A 17,441-nucleotide genomic window follows, 5' to 3' on the forward strand; every position below is an offset into this window, starting at 1 on the left:
ACTAAATAATACCTATTAATCATGTGTTATAATTTAAAGCAGAGATAAGAAAGAAATAATAACAGTTTTTAAAGCTGGAATATAGTCTAAGCTGTCCCCTTTTAAAGAGCCTTTTGCTGCTGTGTTGGGGAGTACAACTCCAGGTTGTGGCTGAGTAGGCCCAGAGGTTTGGAGCTGCCTCCTTTTGTGCACTAGATGTGTGTCTGAGAAGTTGGGTATCAGTCACTTTGCTAAATTAACCAGTTGAGATTGTTTGTCTATCTGGCATGGTATCCCCAAACTCGAGAATTTTCACTGACACAAAGCCAGAATGTGCATGCTTTGAGCACATAACTGAGCACACAGCCCTCTGTGTGGTGGGGCCATGAGTGTTCCCTAAGGGGCAACTTCACTGACCTGGACACCTTTGGTCTGTCCTCAGCTCATCAAACGGATGATTGATGAGACATCCAGCGGAGGTGTCACAGGCAATGACGTCATTATGCACTTCATGCTCAACTCTTTCCCATTTGGAGGAGTGGGTGAGTCTTATTTTCTCCTGCTTATAGTAGATATTTCAAAAGCACCACCATTTCATGAGTGGATTGTGTGGGCTGCTGAAATAGCCAGCTGTTGCGTACCCTGATTGTCCTCTCCTGAGGGAGGCCTTTCCTGGTCACCCAGTTGACTGGTTTTCCTGCTTCCCCACCCACCCCTCCAGCATAGGGCAAATGTCTTGTCACTCTCTTTCTGTCAGCAGCACTGACTGACCACAGCTGTAATCATTACTTTGTTCACTTCGTTGATTTTGTTATCCTGCCACATTTAGGAGATTTGGGAACCAAGAATCAGGTCTCAAATTAATTAAGAAGATCTCTCTTCGTGTGTGTGTGTGTGTGTGTGTGTGTGTGTGTGTGTGTGTGTGTGTGTTTAATGAAGTAGCAAATGAAAGGTTCGGAATACCAGGGACAGAAGGTAGAGGGGTTTTCTAATGTGCCTTTGTTTTCTGCTCAGTTCTTACCTGCATTGTTCCCCAGCCCTTTGTTGGGAGGAGCAGCCTCTCCTTGAATTGTTTTGTGATTTGAGTAAAACGGGACTCCCCCTGTTCTAGAGAGGATGGGCAGAAAGAAATTCATTCCAAGTGAAGCTTTGTGGACATAGCCTGATCCTTGCTTTTCCCTTTAGAACATGACCTGCCTGCCTCTCCCACATGTGAGATGACTGACTCAGCTTTTTATTTCTCCTTTGGGACCTAGGCTAGGTGGGCTTTTCTACTCTCTACTAGAGCTATTACAAAATAGCCGATATGTAAACATTCTCATAACAAAAACCCAACCAGAAAAGCCACTGTCTTAAAGCCCTGTTCTATCCTCTCCCTTTGTAATACTGTCCTAAGTCAGTTGCTCCATGGGATGCGATGGCCCAGTTTGGCAGGACCATCTGTTCCTGGTTAAGGAAACCTTGTCCTATGACCAAGGAGCCTTGACCTGTATAGCCACAGGTCCTTGTCTAGGAGGTAAACATATTGCCAGCACCCAGCACAGTGACTGACATGAGTGAGGGACAGGCGGGAAGAGGCCAATTGGTAGGTATTGCCAGATCCAAATTGGAAATGGTGGTGGCTTGTAGAGGGTGGTAGCAGGGGAGATAGTGGAAAGGGAAGGGGGTATTTTTGGGATCAAGCAGCAGGATTGGCTGATGGAGTGAATGTTGGAGGAGGGGGTGAATGAGAGAGGATGACTCCTGGGATTTTGGCTGGAGTAAGTAATAGTTTTGTAGCCCAAATGCTTAAAAGATTGGACTCTGTTGTCTCTAGTTCCTCAGCTCACCACATAGGATCCTGGCATCCACTGTGCTAGTGCAGTAATCAACTCGGTAATTGTTCCATATGGTGTCTCCACTGCCCTCTAATTGCAAATCTAAGTGACTTGGGTTCAGTCCCTGTCCTACTTGACAAGGTAGCCTGTGGCATCATTGACTATACCATCTTATTTAAAACAAAACAAGGCTGGGCGCAGTGGCTCATGCCTGTAATCCCAGCACTTTGGGAGGCCGAGGTGGGTGGATCACTTGAGGTCAGGAGTTCCAGACCAGCCTGGCCAACATGGTGAAACCCCATCTGTACTAAAAATACAAATGTTAGCTGGGCGTGGTGGTGCATGCCTGTATTCCCAGCTACCAGGGAGGCTGAGGCAGGAGAATCGCTTGAACCAGGGAGGTGGAGGTTGCAGTGAGCTGAGATTGTGCCACTGCACTCAAACCTGGCTAACAGAGCGAGACTCCGATCTCAAAATAAATAAATAAATAAATAAAAATAAATAATAAAATAAAACAAAATGAGCAACCTATTATATACCCACAAAAATTAAAAATACAAAAAGAAGATGCAAAAGAAAAAACAGGTTTACTCTCTTAGCAAATTTCAGGCATATAATACATTATTATAGTGGCCATGCTGTAAAAAAATAAAAATAAAAAATAAAACAAGCCTTGACCCCCAAATGTAAAAGGAATACAGGCTTTTTAAGAAAACTTGGAAAAGATAGAAGAGCCCAAAGAATAAACATTTATATTACCCATAACCCCACTATGTAAAGATAACTGGTATATGTCTTGCACACATATGCACACACATATACACAGTCATCTGAATATTCTATTCAAAAAGGTATCATACTATATATTGTTCTGTACCCTGTATGTGACAGAATAGTGTGACACTTTTCCATGTCAATATTCTTGCATGTCATAATTTTAGTAACTGCATACTTTTCCATCATATGAATGTGGCATATTTATGTAACCAATTCCCAGTATTAGATTTTTGTGATTTCAATTTTTTTGGTATTACGATTCTTATATAATGTATCTTTATGCAATCTCTGATTATTTCTTTAGGAAAAATGTCTACAAGTGTAATTACTCTGTTAAAAGGGCTTATACAATTTTCCAAATTGAAAAAAATGCTTTGTTCTTCTAATTCTCAAAGTAATATAGACACAGTGGCAAAAAGTCTAAACAGTTAAACTTTTTAATATTTTGGCATATAGTTTAGATTTTTCTTTTTTTTTCTTTTTATCGAGACTGAGACTCCCTGTCACCTAAGCTGGAGTGCAGTGGTGTGATCTCAGTTCATTGCAACCTCCAACTCCTGGGTTCTAGCAATTCTCCTGGCTCAGCCTCCCAAGTAGCTGGAACTACAGGTGTGTGCCACCAGGCCCAGCTAATTTTTGTATTTTTAGTAGACACACGGTTTTGCCATGTTAGCCTGGTCTCAAACTCCTGAGACTCTGTTACCCAGGCTGGAGTGCAATGGCGCGACCTTGGTTCATTGCAACCTCTGACTCCTGGCTTCAAGCAATTCTCCTGCCCCAACCTCCCAAGTAGCTGGGATTACAGGCACCCGACACCTCTCCTACCTAATTTTTGTAGTTTTAGTAGAGATGGGGTCTCACCATGTTGGCCAGGCTGGTCCTCAACTCCTGATCTCAGGTGATCCACCTGCCTTAGCCTCCCAAAGTGCTGGGATTACAGGCATGAGCCACCACATCTGGCCTAAGCCTGTGTGGCTTTTTGTTTTTTGGTTTCTGATTTGGAAAGTAGGCTTAGAAAAGCTTTCCCTATTTCATTATTATATAAATATCATCTGTAGGCTGGGTGCGGTTGCACACACCTGTAATCCCAGCACTTTGGGAGGCCAAGGCACCTGGCTAACATGGTGAAACCCCGTCTCTACTAAAAATACAAAAAATTAGCCGAGTGTGGCGGCACCACCTGTAATCCCAGCTACTTAGGAGGCTGAGGCAGTAGAATCACTTGAACCCTGGAGACGGAGGTTGCAGTGAACAGAGATCGCACCACTGCACCTCCAGCTTGGGCAACAGAGCGAGACTCTGTCTCAAAAAAATAAGAATAAAATAAATAAATAAATAAATATTATCTGTAGTTTCCTTCCCTCCCTCCCTCCTTTTCTTCTTTTCTTTTCTTTCCATTTAACCATGGAGTTGGCCAAGCATGGTGGTTCACACCTATAATCCCAGCACTTTGGGAGGCCGAGGCAGGTAGATCACCTGAGGTCAGAATCTTGAGACCAGCCTGGCCAACATGGTGAAAACGCATCTCCACAAAAAATACAAAAAAAAAATTATCTGGGCATTGTGGCATGCACATGGAGTCCCAGCTACTTGGGAGGCTGAGGCAGAAGAATCGCTTGAACCTGAGAGGCGGAGGCTGCAGTGAGCCAAGATCATGCCACTGCACTCCAGCCTGGGCAACAGAGCGAGACTCCATCTCAAACAAACAAACAAACAAACAAACAAAAAACACCCTGGAGTTCACTTTAGAATGCCATACGCTGCATGATGTAATAATTTGCCTTTTTTTTTCCAAAGAGTAAACTATGCTGGCACCATTTTTTGAAATAATCATCCTTATACCATCAGTACTCAATAAAAACATGTTTGGGTCATTCTTAGGGTTTTCTCATTGGTTGCAGTATCTTTCTGGTTTGTTTTTTCCGTGGACCAGTACCACGGTTTCAATTACAGTAGTTGTACAGTTACCTTTATAAGTGACATTTAGTAAGTGCTTATTGTATGCCAGGTACTGCGGTTGAATCCATGCCTTTTCTTTTCTTTTTTTTCTTGTTTGAGATAGGGTCTCACTCTGTCACCCATGCCAGAGTACAGTGGTGCAATCACGGCTCATTGCAGCCTCAACCTCTTGGGCTCAAACAATCTTCCCATCTCAGCCTCCTGAATAGCTGGGATTACACCATGCCTGGCTAATTAAAAAAATTTTTTTTGTATAGAGGCGGGGTCTCACTATGTTGCCCAGGCTGGTCTTGAATTCCTGGGCTCAAGCAATCCTCCCACCTCAGCCTCCCAACGTGCTGGGATTACAGATGTGAGCCACCGCACCCGGCCCCCTCCCTCATTCTTTACCCTCCCTCAGAGTTAGGGTTTCTCATGGTCTTGTCCTTGGGTCTCTTCTCACACCAGGCCTGCTTCATGAATGATTCCTTCCTGCAGCCTGGCCTTGGTAAACTGCTCCCTGGCCTCTGGTCACCTGTGTCTTATATCACACATGCCATTCCCTCTGCCCAGCTCACACTGCTCCGCTTTGTGCCTGTCAGTCTGTTGTACACACAATGAATTAGAGAAATGAAACTGTCACAGAGCATGGCTTTGTGGAGGGCAGAGATTTACACTTGCTTATTATCATCCAGCTGTGCAACCCTGTTGCCCTGTCTTACTTTCCACAGGCTTTGAGAAAGCAAGTGGGTGAGTGGGGCCATGGATGAATGAAGCCACATGGGATGGTGGGAAGAGAGCACATATAGCATTTAGAGTCTGATCCAGGTTCGGGTTCTGGCTTTGCCACTTAGCAGCCGTGTGGCCCTGGGCAGGTTAACTGACCCTGTCAGCTCCCTTTCCCTCTCTGGAAATGAGGCTGCTGATAATTCACCAAGTGGGATTGTGGTGAGAATTATCTTAAGAGAATGATTTAACTCTTAGCACAGTCCCTGGCATAAATGAGAGCCACAGCTCTAGAAGAGGTGCAAGTCCTTGTCTTGCTCATGGAAAGCATCCTGTTTGACAGGGACATTGACTTTTCCAGGGAAGTTGGTAAGGACTTCCTGAAAAGAGATACTTCAGCTGGCAGAGAAGTTCAGTGGGGTTCCCAGGCAGCAGGGAGTGCATGTGAGCTTTCCCGGTCGTTGTTAGACAGAAGTAGCTTGCATCATCTACAGTGAAGCTTGTTTTGTCTGTTCCCTTTATTTCAGGTTCCAGTGGGATGGGAGCTTATCATGGAAAACATAGTTTTGATACTTTTTCTCATCAGCGTCCCTGTTTATTAAAAAGTTTAAAGAGAGAAGGTGCTAACAAACTCAGATATCCTCCCAACAGCCAGTCAAAGGTGGATTGGGGAAAATTTTTTCTCTTGAAACGGTTCAACAAAGAAAAACTCGGTCTCCTGTTGCTCACTTTCCTGGGTATTGTAGCCGCTGTGCTTGTCAAGGTGAGTCCCTATAACCCATGAGTGCCATTCTGTCTGGTCCTGGCCTGATGGCTGCCAGATGCATATTCTAGCAGGACTCTACATTAACTTGTAGAGTCTAAGACAGGGTCAGTGAACCACAGCCTGCTGGCCAGCTACCCGTTTTTGTCACTGAAATTATTGGAACACAGCCACACCCACTTGTTTAATCATCCACAGCTGCTTTCTTGGGACGGTGACAGAGCTGAGTAGTTGCAACAGAGGCCGAATGGCCCTCAAAGCCTACATTATTACAGAAAAGTTTGCTGATCTCTGGTCTAAGAGGTTAAAACAGCATAGAACTTGATTGCAGAATTCTGAGCTGTCTGATCAAAGGGTTAGCCCTTTGATCCTTTTGGTATTGGACTTTCCTTGTCACTTACAGCTTTGTTCTTGAATGTGCATGAAATCAGCTTACCACGGAGGTGAAGGCAAGAACTCTGGTGCAACAGCTTTGGTGAGGGATATTTTATTAGGCTTGAGTTTTTTTCCTCCAAAGTTCACTACCTGATAAAGTTTATCTTCGGTGATTAGTCATTATAGGGATGGGCTTGCAAAGAGGCCCTCATGATAGCTGCCTTCTCAAAGCAGTTTGCGTATTTTGAGATGAAAGAGGAAATCCGTAATTAAAGTTAAGATGGAATGAGGAAGGCAATTGTATCTGTGGCGCCCTCAGCCGTTCAACTGAGGATATAACATTGAAAATATTGACCATATCAGTGAAGAATGGGCTTGGAAAAGGCAATGGTAATAGTTGTGTTTATGTTTTGTTTAAAATTTGAAAGGGGGCCGGCGCAGTGGCTCACGCCTGTAATCCTAGCACTTCGGGAGGCTGAGGCAGGGGAATCACGAGGTCAGGAGTTCAAGACCAGCCTGACCAATATGGTGAAACCCTGTCTCTACTAAAAATACAAAAATTAGCCAGGCATGGTGGCACACACCTGTAGTCCCAGCTACTCGGGAGGCTGCGGGAGGAGAATCACTTGAACCCGGGAGGTGGAGGTTGCAGTGAGCCAAGATCATGCCTCTGCACCCCAGCCTGGGCAATAGAGCGAGACTCCATCTCAACAACAACAACAACAAAAATTTGAAAGGGGTTTGGCTCGTCTTACAGTATCCCAGCCTTAGTGGAATTGGAGATACCAGTTGCATTTGAAATCATTTGGGTTTTCTCAGAAATACCAAGCTGTGCTGAGGAGAAAGGCCCTGTTGATTTTTCTGGTAGTTCACAGACTGCGTTGGTCCAGTAAGCAGAGATGAACACCAGATTTCAAAACCCAGCCCTGTCTGTTAAGAGTGAGGTAGGAACTTTTTGTTTTCTTTCTATATGTAAGGTGGGCCAAGTTGGGGTATGTTTTCAAGGGTTTTTTGGTTTGTTTTTTTTTGTTTTTGTTTTTTTTGCTACAGTTGGAGGCTTAAGGGTTATTGAAAAAAGAATGGGCTGGGCGCAGTGGCTCACGCCTGTAATCCTAGCACTTTGGGAGGCCAAGGCAGGTGGATTGCCTGAGTTCTGGAGTTCGAGAACAGCCTGGCCAACATGGTGAAACCCCATCTCTACTAAAAATACAAACGTTAGCTGGGTGTGGTGGTAGGTGACTATAGTCCCAGCTACTAGGGAGGCTGAGGCAGGAGAATTGCTTTAACCCGGGAGGCAAAGGTTGCAGTGAGCCAAGATTGTGCCACTGCATTCCACCCTGGGTGACAGAGCGAGACTCCGTCTCCAAAAAAAAAGAAAGAAAAAAGAATGTTTAACTTACTTATATCTAGACATTTTGGACCTGGGCCCAGAGTATCAGGGTGTTAAAACTCTACTTATCCACAATTTTAAAAGGGTGAAGTGACTTGCTAGGAATCTAAGAGAAATGTGCAGAGGCAATGGCTTAGCTGCGTCCAGGTGAAGCATACATCATTTCTTGGAAAAGGGCAGCTGAGTGTGAGCCTCATTTCTCTTCCCCTTCTACTCAGCTCTCCTGGGGGAGGTGCCAGCTGACTAATTCAGACTTGTCACCATCTAGGCACTGAACTCTTTATGTCGTAATTTAAGAATATGTTTTTTAAATCACTAAGTAGTTTTGATTTGTTTTCATTTTTAAAAAAAGGTTTGACTTTGGAATTCATGGCAGCAAATGTCGTGAAATCAAGGTGTAGTATACAATTTAGGGGCTACTTTCTTTGCCTTCCTGAGGCTAGAAGTGTGGTCGGACGCTTACTTGGGTCTCTGGTCAATATCTGTCTCTTTTATTCTTTTCCCAAGACCTCGGTTCCTCAGTTTGATAATGCATCTTTGTTAGGATAGAATATTTTAGCCTCATGGAAAATACGGAGGCCCAGGCTGAGTCTGCATTCTCCAATCTTACCAAACCCCCAAGAAGCCTCCCTCAGGTGCAGTGCAGTGTGCCAGGCAGGTTCGAGTTCCCAAAGGGTTTGGCAGGCATGTTTCTCTGTGAGGGTCTAGAGAAGCAGCAATATATAAAAGAAGCAGCAATATATAAAACCTTTAGCAGAAACAAAAAAAATGTTGTTTGATTCCTGGCTCAATGACCTTGGGCAAGGCCTTTTCTGAGCCCTTTCTTGGGCCTCAGCTTGCTCATCTACAGGGTGAGGGAGTAGGTGTCAGTGATTCCCCAGGCCACTTTCAACCCTCCCGCTCAATTCTCATTACTAATAGTTGTTAATATTTCTTTGGATTCAATCTGGAACTAGGTAGAGATTTGGTTTTCTTTTCCACTTTGCTGCTTTTCTGCTCCTTTCTGAGCTTTTAATCCTCTTTTTATCAAATTACCTTTTATTTAAAATAAATGACTTTGAATCTGTACTGTATATTTACCTGAAGAGTCTATTTATTGTAATTACATTTTTCTGAAATGGCTTTTATGTACTTAATAGTTTCCTTATTTTGTTACACTCTTGGATTTTATTTTATTAATTACCTTACTAGAATTAGAAGGGATTTAGAGCATAAGTATTGTACACAAAGTAAAGTTCCAATAAAGCTTATAAGCTACAGAAGGCATTGTGGGAGATGTGGGTTTTAAAAGGTTGAGAAACATAAGAGGTTAATGTTGATAAATTTCATTAGGCCTTTGACAACTAAATATGACATTTGAACCTTGAGATTGCAGCAGCCCTTCCTCAGTCTTCAATAGGAAGGATTAAATTCAGTACTACTTTTGAATTTTAGAAACAAAATTGTTTACCAGTTTTTGAATTCCATGTAGAGACTTCAGCTTCCTACTGAAAATACTAGGATAATAAGTTAGTACTCTCATCTTCTGTCTCTACTCTGACATTAGCTAGTTGACAGTGGACAGAATATAGCCTTCATTATCACGTTGTCTCGCTCTTATTGTTATTGTTGTTTTTTGAGGAAGGACATAATCCTTTGGCCTAAACCGTGCTTCCTAGGCTTCCTAGGGATATGTAGTCCTTTTTTGTACAATGCATGTAGAGTCTCTTCAGACAGGAGGTGTCTGAGTCCCACTGCTGAGTTTGTGTTGCAAGGCTGGTTGTGGGTAGGTTTTTAAAGCAGCTGAGTAAACTGAATCCTTTTTTCCTCTCTCCAGGCTGAATATTACTGAAGAATGATCCTGTTCAACCTCCTAGTGCCTCTACTGAATTATTCCTCTTTTAAATGGTTAATGAACCAATAATTTTTAAATCATACCAAAAACAGTAAGAAAATATGCAAACACTCTGTGATCAAACTTAAAAGTCATTGCCATTCATCATTAATAAAAGTTGCCATTTCAACTACATCCCAACATTACCTAATAGGGTATTCAGGGAACCTATCTTAAATTGTGCTTATCTAAATCTTGGAGCTTTGAGCTAGGGGAGGAGAATGTATTAGACTAAATACAAACTGAGGGGTTGTAAGGGAGTCTCAGAACCTCACTGAATCCTTCACTCCAGTGATGGCACTGCTCACTTCCTGCCTCTGCTTCCACCATCACTGTGTAAAGCTTTCAAGAGCTTGGTACTTCCCAGGGCTACCAGCAGTCCTCTGTAGTCCAGAGAGGTGAGGTTAGATCTTCTTGGTTCCCTGTGAGGTTTCAGGCACTAAAACTCTATGTGGGGGAGGGAGGGGTTACTCCTCCTCCAATGGGACTCAAGGACTTGACCTCCAGGAGTAGGCCCCTGGTCAGAAGTGCCATCTCACCAGTGGTCTTCATTCTTCCTCATTCATTCTTTATCATCCTGTGTTCTGTTTAGTTGCAACAATCTCTTGTGACTAATGTCACTCAAAGCATCTTGTAAATCCTAGGGCTTCCTGGAAGTTAGTTGCCAAAGTCATGCAAGCATCACCTGTCATTCTTGTGTTGGAGTTATAGAATTCTACATCTTATAAAACCTAACTGGCATTTAAAAAATACTGTGGCCGGGCATGGTGGCTCATGTCTGTAATCCCAGCACTTTGGGAGGCCGAGGTGGGAGGATTGCTTGAGTCCAGGAATTTGAGACCAGCCTGGACAACACAGTGAGACCTCATCTCTATCAAAAAATAAAAATTAGCTAGATGTGGTGGCATGAGCCTGTGTTCCCAGCTGCTCAGGAGGCTGAAGCAGGAGGATTGATTGAGCCTGCGAGGCCAAGGCTGCAGCAGGCTGTGATTGCACCACTGCACTTCAGCTTGGGCAACAGAGCAAGACCCTGTCTCCGAAACAAATAAAAAATACTGTAATAAAAGTACTTATAAACATACTAATCCTCTCTCAGGACCCTAAAGTTGCAGGTTAGTAGGTCTTCAAGGACAAATCTGTAAGTTTCTTATTTCTGTAGTGCGAGTAAAATTTCACTTTTTGAAACTATAGAGAGATCCCTTTCTGATTAGCCTACAGAACTTAAAGTGAGGGAACCATTTCCTCTCACAGACAAAGAAGCCGGGGATATTAGGACTTTGGGGTTTGAGAGCATCATGGGGCAGACAGATGGTGGATGGTCTGGACAAGAAGCGAGTAAGCCACTGCGGTTGGTCATACTGAAGGGAATTGATGGCAAGAGGATCCCCTGAGCAAGTCAGAAGTTACTCTCATCAGTCGTTCATGGTCACAACCTGAGGTACTCTGCTGAGTGGGCAAGGCTGAAGAAGAGGCCTGTGGAATGCAGCGTTACCTGCTGGACAGAGCAGGGCAGGCAGTTCTATGCCTTGGAGCTCCTGACTGCAGGGACTCTGTCCCCACACTCAAAAAGACTCAGCTCACTCAATGAGAGAATGTGATTTACTTTATAGAACGTATACTCAACTTTGTTGAATAATTTGTTCTATTAAGGCTGTCTAAAGTATATGATGTCTTCATCATAGTATGAAGTGTCGAAAATTAATAACGAGCCTAGTTTAGGAAAAAGCTGCTTAAAACTGTGGCTCTAAGAGAGTAATCATAAAATACCTTAGATAAAATTGCACTATGGAATTTTCATTGAGTATGTTTAAATTATTGGCTTGTCTACTAATACACATCTGCTTCAAAATGAACATATTTCATAAAATTGGCATCAATTTTAATGACACTCCTGGTATGGAACCTCAGATATACCCTATTGGAGACAATCCTTTGATCATAAATTCTCCCCAACTATAAATCCTTTTATGTCTTTATCATAGATGGTATTTGTCAACTTTTTTTTTCTCATTTTAAAATTCTTAGCTGAGAAGATTTTCTCAAACTTTATGTTCTGCTGTGTGTGTTGGGGGTGGTGGTTAGTAGCTATAGTAAATAGGTTTTTCCGGTGGCATCCTCCTACCCCCAGTTGCTGATCTAGAACAAGTGTTTCTGTAAACATATTCGTAGAACACTAATCCCGCAAGATTTTACACAAAAAAATGGTCCTGCCACCAGTCCTGTATACCATTGGCTTGTAAAGCACATCAGCAAACTAAAGGACCCAGGTCCTTCAGAACCTCTGAAGTGCTAGTGTGTGCAGCTCCCAGACTTCCTTGACCGCGGAGCCGTTTACCTTAATACCTGTTAACCATGGACCACACTTGGGCAAACAGTGGCATAGAGTCTGGAATTGCTTCCATGATGACTTTGCTGTGCTCTGTTCCTACTTGTTTTGTGCCCTTATTTATATCATGTCACTACTAGAAGAAAAAGTTCAGTAAGAACAAGTATTTCTCAAAGTCTGTGATAAGTGAAAATGCTGATGGAATGAAAGAACTGTAGAAAAGGGGAAGAAGGGTGTATGGACAGCCACTGCCCTGGTCAGGGTCTCACAGCACCTGTATCTGCCAGGAGCACACAGGGGTTGCCTGGACAGGGCCCACTGGTCCCCTTCTCAGAGCTTCACAGAGGCTTTATGACAGACTTGAGCAGCAGGCTGTGCCTAGGAAATGTGTAATCTTTAATATAACAGTGGTTTTTGTGATTTTATCTGCAGTGTCCCATTTGAAGCCATTTACATTATTAATAATAGTGACAATCCCTGGACTCTGACTTGTGCAGTTGGCTGATGTCTTCTGTAGAGCAGTCCAAGTCACAGAAGAAAACTCCAGCTTGACCAGAACAGAATTGTCAAGTCTGCTCTGTTCAGACCCCTCTGAGTGTCACCACAAGGAATCAGCCAAAGTTCTTTTTTTGAGGAGTGGTTCAAAGTGTCCACCTGCACTAGACCCCATTGGTGTTTTTGCAGGGCATACCGTGGTGTGTTTGCATACTGGGGACAGCCACTCCTGGCTTTCTATTTCCAAGCTTCTTCGCTAGTGCCTGGTGGCTAGGATCCTGACCGTGAGCCCCACCATCAGTGTGGCTGACGCCGCCCCCAGAGCAGCCCCACGGCGGATGACCAGCTGTTTCACTGATAGTCTGCTGGTAGGAGCTGAAAGGGCGTGGGCCTCCTCTGGAGTCCTGAAGAAGTCCACGTGGCAATCAGACCTTGAATACGTTGTCAAGGTAATGCCAGGGGAACTGCCTGTAGCCACTGTGGAAGCAAACAGGAGCAAACTCAGCAGGTCAGGGGTCAGAGGGAGAGCTTTGGCCTTGGAATCAGGAAACCTAGGTTAACCACCTGGCTGTGTTTGTTACACCTCACAAGGGACGATGCCTATACAATAGAAAAATACCTGCTTTATCTACTTTACAAGCAAGATCAGAGGAGGAGATATGCAGGAAAGCATCTTAAACTGTGAATTTCACGTGCAGATAACGCTTACTACTAGGATCTAATGAGGAGTGTTCTTGTCAACGCTTGGCCCTGTGATCTGTGGCTTCAAAAGCACGTGGGAAACACAATTAATCATGTCTTACCGTATTCTCTCATGACAGCTTACGCTCCCAGAGTTTTAGCTGGCTCACTACTGCCCTGATCAAGGATTAGCCCAGGATGGATGAGGTCATGGAGACATCATCTGTATGAGCTTTGGGCCATGTGCACACACGCCTGGCACTCAGGACCAGCCCTGGGGCAGAGCTGGGGCCATCACTTCATGACATGGACATTGGGCACAAACCAGAGAGATGTTTGTCTGCCTGATGGGGTGGAGAGAGGTAGATAGCAGGTGCCCCCCCCAAAGCCAATGAGTCAAGCCAGGCTGGCTGACAAGCCAGGCTCCCCACAGGTTAAAAGTTGGCCTTCCGTCTTGAGCAGAGTTCAGTGGGGGAGATCATGAGCTCTTGAATCTGACGGGTTGATGCTCAGATCTTATGTCTGGCCTTTACAAGTTGTGGGATGAGGGAGGAAATACCTAAGTTCTTTCAGCCTCACTTCCTCATCTGAAAATGGGCATACATCTAGTTGCCTCTCAAGGCCAAAGAGTTGGTGTGGGGCCTAGTACTTGCATGCCTGCTAGACAATAGATGTTGTTGTCTTCCTGGTGCTTAGGACATCATTTTCATAATAATGGGAAGAAAAATAGCTTAGGCTTGTACAATTTCCAATTGCATGAGGCACAGAGGGCAGACAAGAGCAACATGCCACTGACATTTATATGTGTACCAAAGTAGAAGCAGCGGTGTCAGTATTACCTGAAGATAGGACTGCTTTCTCAGGCCCAGGTCTGGTTGCAGTGCTCTCTGCTCTCTGCTGCTGCTGCCGGCCAGAATGTTTCTTAGCCTAAAGGAGAAAGAACTCAATTGGGTCAACCTGCCAGCTCAACAGTTCACCCCTTCACTGCTAGCCTCGCATTCTCTGTTTTTAAAACATTGCAAGCTGAAGCAGCATATATGCATGTATTCATAGTCGTGGGGCTTTTAGAAAGTATCATTTTAAGGCTGGGCATGGTGGCTCACACCTGTAATCCCAGCACTTTGGGAGGCCGAGGCGGGTGGATTGCTGGAGCTCAGGAATTCAAGGCCAGTCTGGGCAATATAGTGAAACCCTGTCTCTACCAAAATACTAAAAAATTAGCTGGGCATGGTGGCGCATGTCTGTAGTCCCAGCTACTCAGGAGGCTGAGGCAGGAGAACCTCTTGACCCCAGGAGGCAGAGGTTGCATTGAGCCGAGATTGTACCACTGCATTCCATCCTGGGCAACAGAGCGATACTCCATCTCAAATAAATAAATGTATCATTTTAAATATCTGTTTATCCAGCATCTTAAGTGTCAGGATGACTTTTTCTGTGCACAAAGGCAAAACCACACCCTGATAGGATTCAGGGTCTTTGAGAGAACACTGCTTCTGTGCTCTGCTTGCAGACTGAGTTGTGCCTTTGCTGTGCCTGAGATGCAAAGGCTGCCCTGCCCTGTTTAAAAAGGACATCAAAGAGGATGGTGGGCAGGGTGATTTTATGACCCCTTCCAAAGTCAAGGCACACGCTCGGGGGTTCATCTGGGTTCAGACTAGTTTGAGTTCTTTGCGTTTGTTTGGTTTTCCACAGATGGGGCTGTCTAAGGAAGGTTTTTGGTTTTGTTTCTGTTTATAACTGCAGAGCATGCTTCTTATACTGGCCAATTACAGTGACAGGAGCCACTGTTGAGGCTCAGGTGGCCCCTCTGTAATCCCCCACAAAACACCTGCAGCACGCCTGTAATCCCAGCACTTTGGGAGGCCAAGGTGGGCAGATCACGAGGTCAGGAGATCGAGACCATCCTGGCTAACATGGTGAAACCCCGTATCTACTAAAAATACAAAAAATTAGCTGGGCGTGGTGGCAGGTGCCTGTAGTCCCAGCTACTGGGGAGGCTGAGGCAGGAGAATGGCGTGAACCCAGAAAGCGGAGCTTGCAGTGAGCTGAGATCGCGCCACTGCACTCCAGCCTGGGCGACAGAGCGAGACTCCATCTCAAAAAACAAAAAAACAAAAAACAAAAAACACCTGCAGCTTATACCACACTGCTGCCAAGTTCTCATGTGCTCTGGGCATTTCTGGCTGAGTAGTCACTCCACCTGCTGGGGTCAGGTGCAGGGTGTCTTGTGGCCAGGGTCAGCTGACCCACTTACCTCCTCTGCAGCAAGCTTCCAGTCCAGCCGGGCAGTATAAGCAACAAAGGCAGCAGTTGCCAGGAAGACACAGGCCAGCATGCCCAGCCAGAGGCCTGGAGGAGACAAGTGATGATGGGAACAATGTCTGACGACCACCCAGGCCTCTCCCGACTTCCTCACACCACATACCCATGATTCTCATTCTGACCACAAAGGTCAGAAGGATGCCCAGTGGTAGGCCGATGATGTAATATGTGATGGCATTCACAGCGGCACCAAAGGCCTGCTTCCCAGTTCCTCTCAGAACTCCGCCATAGACACACTAGGAGGGGAGACAGAAATGGGCAAGAGAGTCAGGATGATGAGACTAAGAGCAGATGTCATGCAGCAGGCACTGTGCTAAGCCATTCGCATGGCATTGCTTCACTGAGTTCTCACAGCACTGGATGGGTGCCCTTATCTCCCTTTCTTCCCTGAGGGTGGCTGTCCAAGACAGGTCAGATCACTTGTCCATGTTACACAGAAGTAACTGTGTTTTGAACACAACCCTACAGTACCCAGGCTTCACCGCCACACCATATGGCCTCCCTAGAAAGTAAAGGTAGAATTGGTGGCCAGCAACCAGTTGGTCTGGGAGACTGGACTAACTTCACATGATACAGAGGTGGTGTGTTGGTTTCCTGTGGCTACTGTAGCAAATTACTGCAAATATTTTGGCTTAAAATAACATAAATTTGGGCCTGGCATGGTGGCTCATGCCTGTAATCCCAGCACTTTAGGAGGCTGAGGAGGGCAGATCACTTGAGGTCAGGAGTTCAAGACCAGCCTGGCTAAAATGGTGAAACCCCATCTCTAAAAATACAAAAATTAGCCAGGCAAGGTGGCACTGTAATCCCAGCTACTTGGGAGGCTGAGGCACGAGAATTGCTTGAACCTAGGATGCACCACTGCACTCTAGCCTGGGCGACAGAGCGAGACTTGGTCACACACACACACACACAATTTATTTTTTTATTTTATAGTTCTAGAGGTTAGAAGTTTCAATTGGGTCTCACTGTGCCAAAATCAAGAGCTTGTTCCTTCTGAAGGCCCTAGTTGAGAATGTTTCTCTGCTTTTTCTAGCTTCTAGAATTCCTTCTGTATTCATTGGCTGGTGGCCCCACATCACTCTAACCTCTGCTTCCAGCCTCACATCTCCTCTGACTCTCCTGCCTCCCTCTTCTAAGGACCCTTGTATGTACATTGGGCCCACTTGGATGACCCAGGATAATCCCCCTATCTCCAGCTTCTTAATCACACCTGCAAAGTCCCATTTGCCTTGAAACACTCACAGGTTCTGGGGATTATGATGTGGACGTTGAAACTTGGGGGCCATTATTTTGCCTACCATGCATGGCAAACAGTGGTTGTTAGCTTATTCCATATGAGACAAGCAGCCCTCACCCACTGCTGTCTGTGATTATGTCTCATCTCAAAGATGAGAATTGCTCTGGAAAAAGTACTGTTTATTTCATTAGTCTCATTTTCCCAACATGATTCCAGATCTTCTGAACTATAGGCACAGCTCATCCTTGGTCAGGATTATTGGCCAATAGATATTTGGTTATTTTTATTTTGTTCCTGTGAGAGGTGGGGAATATTTTGTGGTTTGTACACATCTGAACAAAGAGGTAATGCACTGGGGTTAGGAGATGTATGCCTCTTGAACTTTGTAATATGGTATGTATATTTCTGGTTATTATATGTCATGGCATGATCTTTTTTGGCTAAAGACTTCTCCCAAATTATGATTGATGTACCCTGGACCAGTGTTTCTCAAATGCGGATGACAAATTCTGGGATGTTTTTGTTGTGACAACTGCGGGGGTGTGGTGGGGGAAAGTGTTACAGCATCTAGTGGGTAGAGACCAAGGATGCTGCTAAACATCCTACAATGCCCAGGGGACCGCCCTCCCCCCACCAAACAAAGAGTTATCTGGTCTAAAGTGCCAGTAGTGCTGAGGTTGACAAACTCTGATTTAGAGTATTGTGAATTAAAGTGGCAATTTCAGTGGCAGGAAGGGCC

At 44.8% G+C, this 17,441-nt stretch overlaps 2 protein-coding genes across 8 annotated transcripts in view; one reads left to right on the forward strand and one right to left on the reverse strand.

The window, feature by feature from the left end:
• Positions 1-17,441, forward strand: part of ALDH3A2 (aldehyde dehydrogenase 3 family member A2) — a 42,573-nt gene that overhangs the window by 16,155 nt on the left and 8,977 nt on the right. For 2 of the 6 annotated variants that reach the window (XM_055101210.2, XM_055101212.2), the window contains 2 exons: positions 422-521; positions 5,765-6,000. In XM_055101210.2, coding sequence (XP_054957185.1) covers positions 422-521; positions 5,765-6,000 — 336 coding nt within the window. Of the gene's footprint in view, positions 1-421; positions 522-5,764; positions 6,001-7,194; positions 7,317-9,581; positions 11,620-17,441 lie in introns of those variants that run through there. The other 4 variants (XM_003807277.6, XM_063599228.1, XM_034942260.3 and 1 more) reach the window with 4 other exon arrangements.
• Positions 12,340-17,441, reverse strand: part of SLC47A2 (solute carrier family 47 member 2) — a 48,022-nt gene continuing 42,920 nt past the window's right edge. For both annotated transcript variants that reach the window (XM_003807279.5, XM_063599227.1), the window contains 4 exons: positions 15,566-15,698; positions 15,395-15,489; positions 13,980-14,067; positions 12,340-12,936 (listed from right to left, as the gene is read on the reverse strand). In XM_003807279.5, coding sequence (XP_003807327.3) covers positions 12,716-12,936; positions 13,980-14,067; positions 15,395-15,489; positions 15,566-15,698 — 537 coding nt within the window. In that variant the 3' untranslated portion in view covers positions 12,340-12,715. The remainder of the gene's footprint in view (positions 12,937-13,979; positions 14,068-15,394; positions 15,490-15,565; positions 15,699-17,441) is intronic.

The sequence above is a fragment of the Pan paniscus genome, chromosome 19, assembly GCF_029289425.2.
Source record: "Pan paniscus chromosome 19, NHGRI_mPanPan1-v2.0_pri, whole genome shotgun sequence".
NCBI classification, from domain to species: domain Eukaryota; kingdom Metazoa; phylum Chordata; class Mammalia; order Primates; family Hominidae; genus Pan; species Pan paniscus.